The sequence below is a fragment of the Panthera onca genome, chromosome X, assembly GCF_046562875.1.
Source record: "Panthera onca isolate mPanOnc1 chromosome X, mPanOnc1 haplotype 2, whole genome shotgun sequence".
NCBI classification, from domain to species: domain Eukaryota; kingdom Metazoa; phylum Chordata; class Mammalia; order Carnivora; family Felidae; genus Panthera; species Panthera onca.
Genome location: NC_138357.1, coordinates 130,465,694 through 130,480,656, shown reverse-complemented (window position 1 = coordinate 130,480,656; position 14,963 = coordinate 130,465,694). Strand labels below are relative to the sequence as shown.

Here is a 14,963-nt window from a genome sequence, read left to right as displayed (position 1 = left end):
GGGGGAACACTCGGACCCCAAGGCAGGATGTGGAAGCCCCAAGGGAGCACTCTGACCCCTAAGTCATGACGTGGGACCCCCAAGGGAGCACTCAGCGCGCAGGCAGGATGTGAGACCCCCACCACCCCAAGGCAGGATGTGGGACCCTGGGGGAGCGCTCAGACCCCAAGGCAGGATTGGGACCCCCGTGGCCACATTCAAACCCCAAGGCAGGATGTGGGGACACCCCCCCACACCCCCGTGGAGGATTCAGAGAGTCAGGTCATGACGTGGGACTCCCAAGGGAGCACTCTAACCCGCAAGGCAGGATGGGGACCCATACGGCTGCACTTAGACCCCCAAGACAGGATGTGGGACCCTGGGGGAGCACTTTGACCCCCAAGGCTGGATGTGGGACCCCCAAGGCAGGATGTGGGGCCCTGGGGGAGCACTTGGACCCCCAAGGCAGGATGTGGGACCCCTGAGGGAGGACTTCGACCCCCAAGGCTGGAAGTGAAACCCCCCCCTGGGGCAGCACTCAGACCCCCAAGGCAGGATTGGGACCCCCATGGCTGCACTCGGGACCCCCAAGACTGGATGTGGGACCCCCCCCGGGTCAGCACTCAGACCCCCAAGGCAGAATGTGGGACCCTGTGGGAGCACCTAGACCCCCAAGGCAGGATGTGGGACCCCCTTCTGGGGCAGCACTAAGACCCCCAAGGCACGATGTGGGATCCCCCATGGGGAAGCACTCAGACCCCAGGACAGAATGTGGGGCCCCTGAGGGAGCAGTCTGACCCCCAAGTCATAATGTGGGACCCCCGAGGGACCACTCTGACCCGCAAGGCAGGATTGGGACCCGCACGGCTGCACTTAGACCCCCATGACAGGATGTGGGAACCTGGGGAGCACTCAGACCCCAAGGCAAGATGTGGGACCCTAGGGTCGGGTTTGGACCCACAAGACAGGATGTATGACCCCCTAGGGCAGTACTAGACCTGCAAGGCAGAGTTCAGGCCCCCCGAGATGGGCTCAGACCCACAAGGCAGGATGTGGGACCCCCGAGATGGGCTCAGACCCACAAGGCAGGATGTGGGACCCCCGAGATGGGCTCAGACCCACAAGGCAGGATGTGGGACCCCCGAGATGGGCTCAGACCCCCAAGGCGGGATGTAGGACCCCCGGGATGGGCTCAGACTCCCAAGGCAGGATGTGGGACCCCCCCCCCAGGGCAGTACTAGACCCGCAAGGCAGAATTCTGGACCCCCGAAAAGGTCTCAGACCCCCAAGGCAAGATGTGGGAAACCTGGAGGAGCACTCAGACCCCCCAGGGCAGGATGTGGGACCCCCCCCCCGCCAGGGGAAGCCTTCACACCCCTAAGGTAGGGTGTGGGAACCCTGGGGGAGCACTCAGAGCCCCAAGTCATGATGTGGGACCCCTGCGGCCTCACTCGGACCCCCAAAGCAGGATGTGGGACCCCCGAGGGAGCACTCCTATCCCCAAGGCTGGATGTGGACCCCCGAGACGGCACTCGGACCCCCAAGGCAGGATGTGGGACCCCCGCGGCCTCACTCGGACCCCCAAGGCAGGATGTGGAGGCACCCCCACCCCCGGTGCAGCCTCGGACCCCCTCGCAGGATGTGGGACCTCTGCGGGGGCACTCAGGCCCCCAGGACCAGACCAGTCGGATCTGCGGGAAGATCCCGCTCGGAAGCCGGAGAGAGACGGGTGTGGGGAAGCGCCCGCCCAGGGTCGGATGCCTGCGCCTGCCCCGCTGGCGGCACTACCCGGCGCGGGCATCCGCCCCGAGCAGGCTCCGCCGAAGCGAAGCTAGCCCCCGGCGGCGGAGTCCCAAGCTTTGCCAGCCCGGGACCGCTCGCGCCAATCAAGCGACGGCGAGCACGTGACGTCCGGCGGCCAATGGGGAGTTCGCATGGGAACACGCCCCCCCCCGAGGCCCCGCCCCATAGCGTGCCGGCCGGCGCAGGATGTGGGCCCTGCGGGCCGCCCTCCGCCCGGCGGCCTGGCTGCCTCGCGTGGTTCTCGGCCGCCGGGCTCCGAGACCCGCGCCGCCGCTGCTGGTCTGCCCCGAGCGCGCGTTCGCCGCCTTCGACCCCGGGGACCTCAAGGGGCGAGGGGGCGGAGGACGGGGCCCACCGGCTGATGGCCCGAGAAGCCGAACGGGAGAGGTGGAGGAACCGGAAGATGCCGAGGACGAGGAAGAAGAGGAGGAGGAGCTGCTGAGGAGGGACCCTTTGCTGCCGGTGGGGACCCAGCGCGTGTGCCTGGTTCACCCTGAGGTCAAGTGGGGACCCGGGAAGCCGCAGCTGACCCGAGGTGCGCAGGAACTGCGCCGTGGGCGGGGCCGGGGACTCTGAGAGGCGGGGCTTCCAGGGGGCGGAGCCTCGGGAGAATCGGGTTGGAGCTCAGTGGGGGGGGCGTGGCTGTAGGCACTTGAACTCGGGAGTGGAGGCTAGGGGGGCGGGGTTTTCGGGACTGACTGGGGGCGGAGATTGGGATGGGCGGGGCTTCCAAGTCCACAGCTCCGGGCAGGCGCTCTCGGGGCGGAGATTGGGAGGGGCGGGGCGTCGGGGGCGGAGACTCGGAGGACTGGGGCTGAGGGGGCGGGGCGCCAAGCGCAGCACTGAAACGCCCCCACCCATCTCCCTAAACCTGCTGGAGGCAGCCCCAGCCCCCTGCTGCCTGGCCCTGTCCCCTCTCTGCCTGCTCCCTGGTTAAGCCCTCCTCTCCCCTGCAGCGTGTGTTGTGTCCTACCCGTTCTTTCCTGTAAAGAATCTAGCAAAAGTCTAGAGCCAGCGTGCCCCGTCTGTGTGTGTTCGTGTGTGTGTGAGACGGATCCTTAAGTACCTTACTGTGCAGCATTTTCATGTATGTAACCACTGAATACTAAAGATTGCGCAAGAAGATGGTCATCGTGCATGCACTTTATACCCGGAACCGCAAACCCTTGTCTGCCTGCCCTCTCGAGGGCAGCTGCCTGGGACCGCCATCGTCCCCCCCAGTCACTAACAGCCAGTTAGCTGGAGGCTCGGGGCACAGCACGCACTCACGGCAGAGAGCCACCTCCTGGGCCCACGTGCTGCGGGTGGGCGAGAACGTGGTTCGAGGGTCTCAGCAGAGCGGTCCTGGATGGCCTGGGAAGACCAGAGCCCACAGCGGGAAGGGGCAGGCACAGAGGTGTGAGGACAGTCTCCAGAGAGGGGTCCTCCAGGGAGCACGGCCTGCGACCCCCGGCAGGCTGGCTGGGGGGCTGTGGGGAGGTGGGGGCACTTACAGTGGAGTCCCTGGGTGTCTAACACACACTGATGTGGGCTGTAAGCGCTGGGGTTGTCACAAGTACTCTGCATTGAGCAGGAGGGTGACTTGATACAGTGGGTTCTTTTAATTCCCCTCTTCCCCTTAGACCTTTATTAACATGTCATTCGTACAATTAGCCTTCTGCTGGGCACAGTTCAGTAGCATTTAGCACATTGCAGCCAGCCCTTCTGTGTGGTTCATATCACCGCAGAAGGAGGCCCTGTCCCCTTAATCCCAGCCACTTTGCATCGCATCCCCATCCGGTCCCTCACAGCCACGAATCTGCTCTCTGTTCCTGTGAACTTTCCTGTTCAAGAACATTCCATCTCAGTGCTATGTTCCTTGTTTTCTCTTTTAAAGCCTTTTAGAGTAGTGTTAGTTGCACAGGAAACTTGAGAAGACAGTACAGAGGGTTCCCTGTACCTCCTGTCCCACCTGGTTAGCCTCGTGTGTTACCAGCATCCCCACCAGAGCAGGACACGTGTTACGATCCAGGAACCTACGTGAACACGGAATCACCCAGAGTCCGCGGTTTTCAGTATGATTCACTCTCGGTGTTTCACGCTCTGTGGGTCTGGACCATGTGCAACATCACGGATCCATCATTACAGGATTCTGGAGAGGGTTTCACTGCCCCTCCTGTTCATGCTTCACCCCACCCCCTTCCTGGCAACTGCAGATGTTTTTACTATGTGCCTCGTTCTGCCTTTTCCAGAACGTCATAGGGTTAGAACCATCCACCACGCGGCCTTTTCAGACCGGCTCCTGTCGCTCAATCGCATGCATCTAAGGCTCCTGTGTGAGTTTCTGTGGCCATACAGCTCATTTGTTTCTGGTGGTGCTAAGACCCTATTGTCTGGATGGCCCCCAGTGTATTCATTCATCCACCTGCTGAGGGACATCAAGGGTGCTTCCAAGCTGCTGTAAACATCCACGTGCAGCTTTGTGTGGACCTAAGTTTCTGTTCACTCGGGTAAATACCAGGGAGCATTCTGCTGGACCCTCTGGTAAGAGCACATTTGGTTTTATAAGAAAGCACCAAACTGCTTTGCCAGCGGCTGCACCACTTTGGGGTCCCATCAGCGACGAAGGAGGGTTCTTGCTGCAGCCGTGTCACCAGTGTCAGGTGTTGTCCGCGTTCTGCGTCTGGGCCAGCCTCACAGGTGTGCGTGGCTCTCGAGGTAACGTGCATTCATTTCCACGACCGCATATGGTACAGAGCGTCTCTCCCCAGCTTCTGTGGTCAGGTGTGTGTTAGGTCTTCGGCCCAGCTTTTGTTTTTTTATATTTTTATTATGAAATTTTTTAATGTTTATTTCTCAGAGAGCGTGAGCAGGAGAGGTGAAGAGAGAGGGGGCAGAGGGTCCCAAGCCAGCTCCCACTGACAGCCCCGTGCAGAGCTCGATCTCACAAACCGTAAGATTGTGACCTGAGCCGAAGTCAGACCCTCAACCGACCGAGCCACTGAGGCGTCCCGTTTGGCCCAGCTTTTGATCAAGTTCTTTCTTTTAAATTTTTTTTTTAAACGTTTATTCATCTTTGAGAGACAGAGAGAGACAGAGCATGAGCGGCGAAGGGGCAGAGAGAGAGACACACAGAATCCAAAGCAGGCTCCAGGCTCTGAGCTCTCAGCACAGAGCCCGACATGGGGCTCGAATTCACGAACCGCGAGATCACGACCTGAGCCGAAGTCGGACGCTCGACCCACTGAGCCACCCAGGGGCCCCTTAAAATACATTTTTTAATGTTTATTCACTTTTTGAGAGACAGAGACAGAGTGTCAGCAGGGCAAGGGCAGAGGGAGAGAGAGAGACAGAATCCGAAGCAGATTCCGGGCTCTAAGCTGTCAGCGCAGAGCCCGACATGGGGCTCGAACTCATGAACCGCGAGATCATGACCTGAGCCGAAGTCGGATGCTTGACCGACTGAGCCCTCAGGCACCCCTCAAGTTCTTCTTTTACTGCTAAGTTTTAAGAGTTCTTCTGGATAACAGCCCTTTCTCAGATGTTTTTTACAAATATTTTCTTCTAGTCTGTGGCTTGACTTCTCAGTTTCTCTACGTCGTTCGCAGTCGGAATTTCTTCATCACGACTCTAGTCCTGTCTTCAAGCTTAGAGATTCATTTCTTGGCTTTGCCCAGCCCACTCATAAGCCCATCAGCGGATTCTTCCTTTCCGTTGGAGTGTTTGTGACAGCCAGCATTTCTGTTTGGCTCTTTCTTCAAATTTCCATCTGTCTGCTTACGTTGCCCATCTGTCCTTGCATGCAGGCTCCTTTATCTGTCAGAGCCCTTAGCATATGACTCATAGTTGTTGTAAGTTCCTGGTCCGATAATTCCAGCATTCCTGCCATATTCCACTGGCTCTGACGCTGCTCTGTGTCTTTACATCACGTTTGTCACCTGTCAGTATACCCTGTAATTTTCTCCTAATGGCCGGATGTGATAGATGGGGTACAAGGAAGTGGTGTTAATTGGTCTTCAGTGGTGTGGTGCTGAGGTGTGAGGCAGGGGAGGGGAGGTGTGGGGCGGGGAGGGGAGGTGTGGGGCAGGGGCTGGGGAGGTGTGGCACAGGGGTGGGGAGGTATGGGGCAGGGGAGGTGTGGGGCAGGGGTGGGGAGGTGTGGCACAGGGGTACAGAGGTGTGAGGAAGGGGAGGGGAGGGGTGGGGCAGGGGTGGGGAGGTGTGGGGCAGAGGAGGTGAGGTGTGGGGCAGGGGTGAGCAGGGGTGGGGAGATGTGGGGCAGGAGAGGGGAGATGTGGGGCAGGGGTGGGGAGGTGTGGGGGAGGGGAGGCGTGGGGAGGGGAGGGGTGGGGCAGGGGTGGGCAAGGGAGGGGAGGGGTGGGGCAGGGGTGGGCAAGGGAGGGGAGGGGTGGGGCAGGGGTGGGCAAGGGAGGGGAGGGGTGGGGCAGGGGTGGGCAAGAGAGGGGAGGGGTGGGGCAGTGGTGGGGAGGGGGTGGGGAGGTGTGGGGCAGGGTAGGGAGGTATGGGGCGGGGAGGGGAGGGATGGGGCAGAGGAGGTGAGGTGTGGGGCAGGGGTGGGGAGGTGTGGGGCAGGAGAGGGGAGATGTGGGGCAGGGGTGGGGAGGTGTGGGGCAGGGGTGGGAAGGGGAGGGGAGTGGAGGGGGGAGGGGAGGGGTGCTGAGATGTGGGTCAGGGGAGGGGAGGTGTGGGGTGGGGGCTGAGGAGGTGTGGGGCAGGGGTGGGCAAGGGAGGGGAGGTGTGGGGCAGGGTGGAGGTGTGGAGTGAAGAGGTATGTGGCAGGGGTGGGGAGGTATGGGGAGGGGAGGTGTAGGGGAGGGGAGGTGTAGGGGAGGGGAGGTGTGGGGAGGGGGTGGCGAGGTATGGGGAGGGGATGTATGGGGCAGGATAGGGAGGTGTGGGGCAGGGGTGGGGAGGTGTGGTGCAGGGGTGTGGAGGTGAGGGGTGGGGGAACCTCCCTTGTCCTGCGAGCAGGGCCCAGTTGTGAGTGAGCCCGTGCATGTGAAGTGTGAATACACAAGTGTCCTGAGGTTTCATCCCCACCTGGTGGATCCCCGAGCATTAGCGTCGGGGGTCCCACGTGGCACTTCGACCAGACCCCCAGGCCGGTGGCTGTGGGAGTGGCCACAGGAGCAGGACCGCCAGGGGGGTTGTGGGAAGCTGCAGGGTGATCCACGGTTGAGTGGGGACGTGGCCCCCCACGGAGGTCAGGAAAGACCGCGTCTGTGGGGGTTGCCGATGCCCCACGTGTGACGGTTAAGGAGGCGAGTCGGGGGGCCCCACCCAGAGGGGCGGAGGTGAGGAGGACCAGCGAGGTCCCTCAGGGGAACCTGAGGACACTGTGCTCCAAGGCGGCCGCCGGGAGAGGGCGGACCGCGCTGGGGCACAGCGGGCGCTTAGTACAAGGCTCACAGGGGTGGGGCCCAGCACGCTGGCCTCCGTGTCACAGAGCCCTGAGCCCCCCTCGGCCCTGTCGGCAGCAGTCAGGACTCCAAGCCCCAGGACCCACCGGCACCAGCGCCCCACTCCCTGCCTGAGCGGGGGCTCACAGCCCACCCTGCAGGCAACGAAGGGAGCCAGTTCCTGGGCTCCGTCACGAGACCCGCTGTCCACTGGGTCACGACAGACCGCGGGGGCCTCACCGAGCCCACGTCCCGTTATCTGCCCAGCCCCCGGCGTCCAGCGCGAGCGGAGGCTGCAACGGTCTGGGCCTGGAGGCACACAGCTGTGTTTCGGAACAGGTGCCTCCCTGGGTGCCGCGTCCGGACCTCTGTGCCGCCGTGCGGGCAGCCATCCGAGCTGGGGAGCCCGGGGCCCCGGGGCCGACCTCGCAGGGGTGTGTCCCTCACCCTGGCCCTGTGTCTCCCCGAAGCTGACCGGCAGGTGGCGGAGGCGGAATCTCTGGTCCACACGCTGGACCGCTGGTCGGTGGTGGAAAGGATGGTGGTGCCCGCCAGAACACCCGACGGGAAGGTCACGTTCGGCAGAGGGACCCTGCGGCACCTGACAGGTGGGCCCTGCTCCTTGGCTCTCTTCCTCCTGGAGCAGGAACGGTGGGGCTCTCGCCGTCTGGGCCGAGTAGAGGCGTCCTCACGGGAACTTGGATCAGACGTCCAAAACGCCTCCGTGCCCCGATCGCAACCTGAACTGTGCCCAGTGGGGCCGTCGGGGCAATTCAGAGTCCGGTGGAAACCGGCCCCGGGACCCCAGCCCGGCCCTCCCCGCAGACAGGGTGCTGTGTGTGAACCCTGCCTTCCAGGGACCCCCGGGGGTGTCACACTTGAGCGCGGCGAGCCCTGCGGATACGCCGAGGGGGTGCTCACCGCCCGGCTCTGTCACCGCAGGTCATGGAGCCATTCAGACCCCGTGGGGTCGTGTCACCTGCGTGTGCAAGACCCACGACCCCCGAAGGGACCCCGGTCCTCCCCTCCCCTGCCTCACACACCCGACTTCCCACATACGCACTCAGGGAGTCGAGGGGTACCCGGTGACCACAGCCAGCCTGAGCCCAGGGTCGGCCCCACGACAGACCCCATGGAGCCCTGACGTCCGACCGAACCTTCTCTTTTCCTCAGAGAAAATCAGAGCGTTGCCAGAAATCACCGCGGTCTTTCTGAATGTGGAGAGGATGGCCCCGCCCACCAAGGTACGCGGGAGTCTCAGGGCGCTTCCCACGCCCCGGGCCGAGGGAATGGGGTCGGACGGAGGAGGCCCCGGGATCGCCAACGCCATCTCAGCGGCCCCCTTCACCCGAGACACCGCTGCAGATGCCCTCACTCCCTCCCTCCGTTTCCAGAAAGAACTCGAGGCCGCCTGGGGCGTGCAGGTGTTTGACCGATTCACCGTTGTTCTTTCCATTTTCCGCTGCAACGCCCGGACGAAGGAGGCCCGGCTGCAGGTGGCGCTGGCTGAGCTCCCCCTTCTCAGGTTCGGGGCACACCCCAGCTCTCGCGGCTCGCGTAGTCGCGTGTCCGACCCTTTGCCTGGGGTGCGGTGAAGACGGAAGGCAGGGCTGGCCGTGCCCTCCCGGACGAGGCCTGTCAGGCTCCTGTCCAAGCAGCGTGCCTACCCGGACAGGTCACCCTGCTGTGGGGCCCCCCCTTCGGTGACGGTGAAGATCCAGGCAGGAGGAACGGCCCCCTGCCTCGCTCTCTCCACCCAGAGTTCTCATCTCACCCTCGCGTCTGTGTGCTGTCACCTGGTGCGCTCCCCCTAGATGGGCACGGACGTCTCACCCTGTCTACTGAGACGCCCCCTTTCCACGGCAGGTCCCACCTGAGCAGCACCACCCGCCTGGATGGACGGGGAGGAGGCTCACGCTACATCATGGGGTCAGGTAACGTGAGGTCTTGTCACCGCGTGCTCAGAAGGGGGTATGCCACGGCAGCCACCCTTAGGAAGGGGACAGCAGCGCTGAAAGATCCCAGTGGGGCTGCATGTGACCCCGTACATGGTCCCATTCACACAAACTAGGATATCTACGTGGTCTGCTGGGGTGGCTGCAATGAAGGACCACAAGCCAGAGCCTTAAAACCTCAGGAATCTACTCTCTCAGCTCTGGAGACCAGAAGTCTGAGATCTGGGGGGTGGGGTGGGGGCAGGGCCGCTGAGATCGGGTCGGGGGAGGGCAGAGCCACTGAGACCCAAGTGGGCAGGGCTGTGCTCCCTCCAGAGGCTCCAGGGGAGGGTCCTTCCTGCCTCTTGCAGCTTCTGGGGCTCCAGGCGTCCCTGGGCTCGTGGCTGCGTCCGTCCCACATGGGTCTTCACGTCTTCACACGGCTTCTCCTCTGTCTTCTCTTCTGTTATGCAGACGTTTGTCTTTGGATTTAGGGCACACTGATCCAGGATGACCCCCTCAGATCACTGTCCAGTTACATGCGCCCAGACCATATTCCAAAATGAGTTCCCGTTCACAGGTCCCAGGGGTCAGGATGTAGATGTGTCTTTGGGGCACCGCTCAGGTGGCTCTGGATATCATGGGGGCTGTCCTTGTGAGGCTCTCCCTTACTCCCAAATAAAGGGGAGCCCAGGTGACCTCAGAGGGCAGAAGTCCGGAGGCGAGGCCACCCTCCACTGGGTGAAGCCATCTGTCAGACAGGAAGGTGCTGGGGCAGTGTGGAAGAGCAGGCCGGCGGGGGGCGGGGGGTCCCAGCGGCAGAATGCCTGTCCACAACGCACACAGGGACCCGCGTGGCTCACTCTGCTCTTACGTCTTTGTGAGTGTGCTCACCGACTCGCCGTGTTGGGTGTGTGTAGGAGAATCGCTCGTGCAGGTGCAACGGCGCCTGCTGAAGGACGAGGAGCTGAAGATTCGGAAGGCCCTGGACAGACTTCGGGAGAAAAGGCGTCTCCTGGGAAGGCAGCGCAGACGGCGGGAGTTTCCTGTGGTCTCCATGGTGGGATACACAAACTGCGGTGAGAGAAGTTCTGGGGGCTCCTGGGGGGGGGGGGTCCACCGTCCCCCCACCACCCTGCTAGTGCATTTGGGGAGAAACCGCTCGCAAACGCAACAAGGCCCTGGGATTCAGAGGGCCGACGGATGATGAGAACAGGTGGAAAGCGTGGCTCATGTGCCCGGGGCACTTGCAGGGCCCAGGGCGGGTGCCCCGTCAGGTCAGCAGCGTGGTCATCGAGTGCTGGACAGCAGACTGCACTCCCCTCTCTTACAGGTGTGTTGAGACTCAGAGGGAGACAGAAGGGTGACGGTGTTAAGACCATGCATGGTGGGCAGGCCCGTAGAAGGATAAAAGCGGTTCAGACTGTGCGCAGTAGGACCTCACCACAGGGCTCGTGGTTTAGCTTAACGTGTGCGCTCAGCGCGATCGTCTGCAGGACACGGAACCTCGGGTCTCCTTCATCCCGAAGCCCTGAGCTCACGGCTGTGCTCGGTAAAGGGAGACAACGGCAGGTGCGACTTCCTCACCGTCGGGGTCCGGTCCGCCTGCGGGTGCCGGGCTGCGCGAGGTCCAGCCCCCTGCCAGCGTGAGGTCCCCACCAGCCTCACGCCACCAGCTCCCTGTCCTCAAGGAGGGAGGGAACTCCCCACAAAACCTGGAACGGAAAGTGCGGGGGCACCGCAGCTGCAGAGAATCCCGCTTGGGTAGATACAGGCTCTCACCTTGTGGGACACGGCGAGTGCGCCCGCACGGCGGCGTCAGCACCGCGCTTCCGGAGCTCCGCCCAGGCAACCGAACTCAGCACTGCTAGGTTACGCCCGCGGCCCGAGGCTCACCAGCACAGAGGAGTCCGTGCCCCGGGACCTGTGCGGTGAGGGCACCTGTGTGTCCAGGTGGGGCCGCCCTCCCGGGTCATCTCCTCATTCACCTGTGGGGCGGGCTGAAGCCAGTGGCCACCAGTAACGCCCACGAGCTGGCGTGGTGCTGGCGTGGCCCCGAACACGGGGGCCGGGCGCACACACGGGCGCATTCTGGCAGGAAGGCTGAGTGGAGGGGACGTCCTCTGGGGCCATCGCAGACACACACAGCTCCTGCCTGTCTACACCGCCACACTCCATTAACGCTGTCACCCCCGTCCACCCCCCCCCCCACACACACACCGATTTCACCACCACCCCGTCTACACAGACGCCCAGCCTATGCCACACACGCTGTACCCGCCCCACTCCATCATCACTCCGTCTACACCGACATCCCGTCCGCCTTATACCTCAACTCCACCACCGGCACTCTGTCTACACAGGCACCCAGCCCACCTCACAGACAACACACATGTACAAACGTGACCGCCGGGTCTGTACTATCCTCGTGTGCACGGGTGCCCTCACCCCCTCGGCCGTCACCACCCCGTCCGCACCACCGCCGTCCTGCATACGGGCACTCGTACCCTGGGCCCTGGCCCTCTGGGCCGCAAGCGTGACGGAGAACGCCAGGTTCTCTGACCACACAGGGCGGAGACTAGGAGCTCAGAGACCTCACGACGCGTGGCCGCCGCCTCGGCCAGATGCACGTGGGTTCGACTGCGGCCAAGGTGGGACACGTGTGGTGAGGGGGCCTCTCACACAGCGCGTCCCCTGTGGCCCACCTTCCAGGAAAAACCACGCTGATCAAGGCCCTGACGGGTGACGACGCCATCCGGCCCCAGGATCGGCTGTTCGCGACACTGGACGTCACAGCCCACGCGGGGTGGCTGCCCTCCCGCATGGCCGTCATCTACATGGACACCGTCGGCTTCCTCTCCCAGCTGCCCCACAGCCTGATCGAGTCCTTCTCCGCCACCCTGGGAGACGTGGCTCATTCAGTGAGTGTGGGATGATCCCAGGGGCCAAATTACCTAACACAGCTGTGTAACCTGGGGCCCGGTCCCCTCACACGACACAGCCTTGGGGACCGGGTCCCCTCACACGTGACGCAACATAGGGATCTGGTACCTTCACACACGACATAACCCTGGGTAGCAGGTCCCCTCATACATGACACAACTTGGGGGCAGGATTCCCTCATGCACAGTACAACGTGGGGGCGAAGTCCCTCAGACGTGACACAGCGTGGGGGCCGGGTCCCCTCACACACGACACAACCCGGGGGCCGGGTCCCCTCACACGACACAACCCGGGGGCCAGGTCTCCGGACACACACCCCCTCAGGAAGGTGGCGCCTAAGCCACCCTGAGACTGAGCCCTGTCCGGTGACCCCTTTGAAGACTAATTCGCAGGAGGTGGAGCCGCTGTCCAGGGCGACCAGGCGCCTGCCCCTCAGCCCTCAGGTCACCTGTGTGAGCAGCTGTGGCCGCGGGGACTCGGGGCACGCTCTCTGTGGTCTTGCCCCCAAACCCCGAACCGTGGTGTAGACAGGAGAATGAACCAGGCCGACCTCAGCTACAGGGCGTCCCACAAAATGCCCGCACGGTGCTCAACGTGGTCGGGGCTCAGAGGGGCCAAGGACAGGTGACCGGCAATGTGACAAGTGTCCTGGGTGGTGTCCAGGACGGAAAAGGACAGGCCAGTGACTCGGGACAGAGCCTTGAGGGTCGTCACAAGTGCGCCCCGGGGTCACCCCGGCTTGTGGCACACACCATGACTAACGTTGGCTGCGGCAGCAAGGTGAGGGCCACGTGCCCACGCTGCCATATTTCCAGAAAATCTGGAACGTTTCTGAAGTAAAACATTTTTTTTTTTTTTTAATTTTAAGCGCGTCTAAAACCCGGAAGTGAACATTCTGGAATGTGGGCGGTGCCTGTTCCCAGGGGCGGAATTACAGGCAGCTCTTTCTTCTTGCTGCATTTTCCAAATTCTTTTTCATTTATCTTGGGAAAGAGGGAGAGAGAGAGGATCCCAAGCGGGCTCCACGCTGTCGGCCGGAGCCCGAGGTGGGGCTTGAACCCACCAACCGTGAGGTCATGACCCCAGCCAAAACGGCTGCACCAGTCAGATGCCTGCGTTTTCCCAATTGTGCATCGGTCACCTACCTGTAAAGATACTTAAACATAGGAAGAGGCGTCCTTTAAAATTTGGAGTAACGCCGACTCAGGGTTCCGCGGATGATTAACAAGGCACCCGGTGGGGGTCGGGGGCCTACCTGAGCCCGAAGGTGCGTGCCTGCTGCCTTTGGTGCGGGAGCCGCCCAGGGCCCCCGGCCACGTGGAGGGCGGCGGCCTGGCCGGGGCTGGACCCCCGAGCAGGGAGCACTGGGTGGGCCCCGGGCCCGCTCTGGTCTCGGGGAGCCTCCCACCGCGACCCGGGCAGGGGACCGCCAGGGGGCCGGGCCGGCTTCCGCTCCCACCCCACCCCACCGTGCGGCCGGCGCGGGTCCTCCGGTGAGCCCCCGGAACCCCGTCCCCAGCACGGGGCCCGTCTGCTCCCCAGGATCTGGTCGTGCACGTGAGAGACGTGAGCCACCCCGAGACGGAGCTGCAGAAAGCCACCGTCCTGGCCGCCCTGCGGGGCCTGCGTCTGCCCGCCCCGCTGCTGGACTCCGTGCTGGAAGTTCATAACAAGGTCGACCTGGTGCCCGGGTGAGTGGACCCCGGCCTGCCCGCCTCCGCCCGGACCTCATTCCCGCAGGTACTGGTGACGCGGCCAGGTGACCTGTGGCCGCCCCTCGCCGCCTGCCCCACGGCTTTCCGCGGAGCGCCCCCTGCTGGTCCCGGGAGGGAAAGGGGCGGTCCCAGCGCCCTTGTCCCGGATGTGTCACCGCAGCCTTATGGTCTTCTCCGTCCCCGTGTCCCTGTCCAGCGGGGCCGCGTCCTCTCCTGGGACCGTCTGACACAGTCACAGTTCAGGCCCCGTGGGCGGGGGCGGGGGGTGCTTCTTGGGGACCCGCGCTCGGTGTTCCCCGGGCTGAGTGGGGTCTGCCCGCCGCCCCGACGCAGGTACAGCCCGTCAGGATCCCAGGCCGTGGCCGTGTCCGCCCTCCTGGGTCACGGGCTCCCGGAGCTGAGAGCCCGGCTGGAGGACGCCGTCCTGAGAGCCACAGGGAGACAGGTCCTCACGCTCCGAGTCCGGCTGGCGGGGGCACAGCTGAGGTGCGTGGGGCTGGCCAAGCAGGTGTACGAAGGGCCGGGCGGAGCACCAGCACGCGGGGCAGGTGCGGGGTGTCTGACGCGCCTGCAGCGAGCCTGGGTTGATGACTTGGCCTGCGGGGCAAGCGGCCTCCTTGAGCTGACAGGCATGCGGCCGGGCGGGGGAGTTCGTTGCCAGTAGGTCCCCCACCAGTGACGGCAAGGCGGTGTGCGGTGGGGGGACAGGGCTCCAGGGGTAGCGTTCTGTGGGACGGCGCTCTGCCTGGGACCAGTTCCTGGGAACATAGCCCTTTGGGGTCCTCGCCCGCCTCACAGACGTGTCCCTTGCTCACTTCCTCAGCTGGCTGCACCAGGAGGCGACGGTGCAGGACGTGGACGTGATCCCCGAGGCCGGGGCGGCCGACGTCAGGGTCGTCATCAGCAGCTCTGCCTACAGCAAGTTCCGGAAGCTCTTCCCGGAGTCAGCCAGCCAGTGAGGGAGCGGAGGCTGTGTGGCCTCAGCACCGCCGCGGGGCGTCCTGCCCGCCCCCTCAGGCGCCTTGCTCCCTGCTGGGCCCGAAAGGCTGGTGGCCGCCCCACTGCGCCCAGAAGTCAAAGGTCAGGTCTCAGGGGGACTCCGCGGGGACGTGCTTGTGACCTGAGCGCGGGTTGCCTTCCACGCTGTTCCAGCTACAGGATATTAAAAGCTCTGCTCTTGTGTCTGTAAA

General features: G+C 63.7%; 1 protein-coding gene across 2 annotated transcripts; it reads left to right on the top strand.

Annotated features, from left to right (window-relative positions):
- Nucleotides 1-1,933: 1,933 nt before the first annotated feature.
- LOC145714308 (putative GTP-binding protein 6) lies at nt 1,934-14,963 on the top strand. Of its 2 annotated transcripts, none has more exons than XM_081793720.1 (10): nt 1,934-2,317; nt 7,652-7,789; nt 8,355-8,425; nt 9,048-9,115; nt 10,036-10,194; nt 10,369-10,448; nt 11,828-12,036; nt 13,601-13,749; nt 14,107-14,259; nt 14,597-14,963. In XM_081793720.1, exons 1-10 carry the CDS (start codon nt 1,969-1,971, stop codon nt 14,730-14,732), a joined length of 1,512 nt encoding a protein of 503 aa, XP_081649846.1. In that variant the 5' UTR covers nt 1,934-1,968; the 3' UTR covers nt 14,733-14,963. The 2 variants fall into 2 exon arrangements, with proteins under 2 accessions (XP_081649846.1, XP_081649845.1); XM_081793719.1 differs by lacking the exon at nt 10,369-10,448 and adding an exon at nt 8,576-8,706 and having other exon boundaries at nt 1,937-2,317.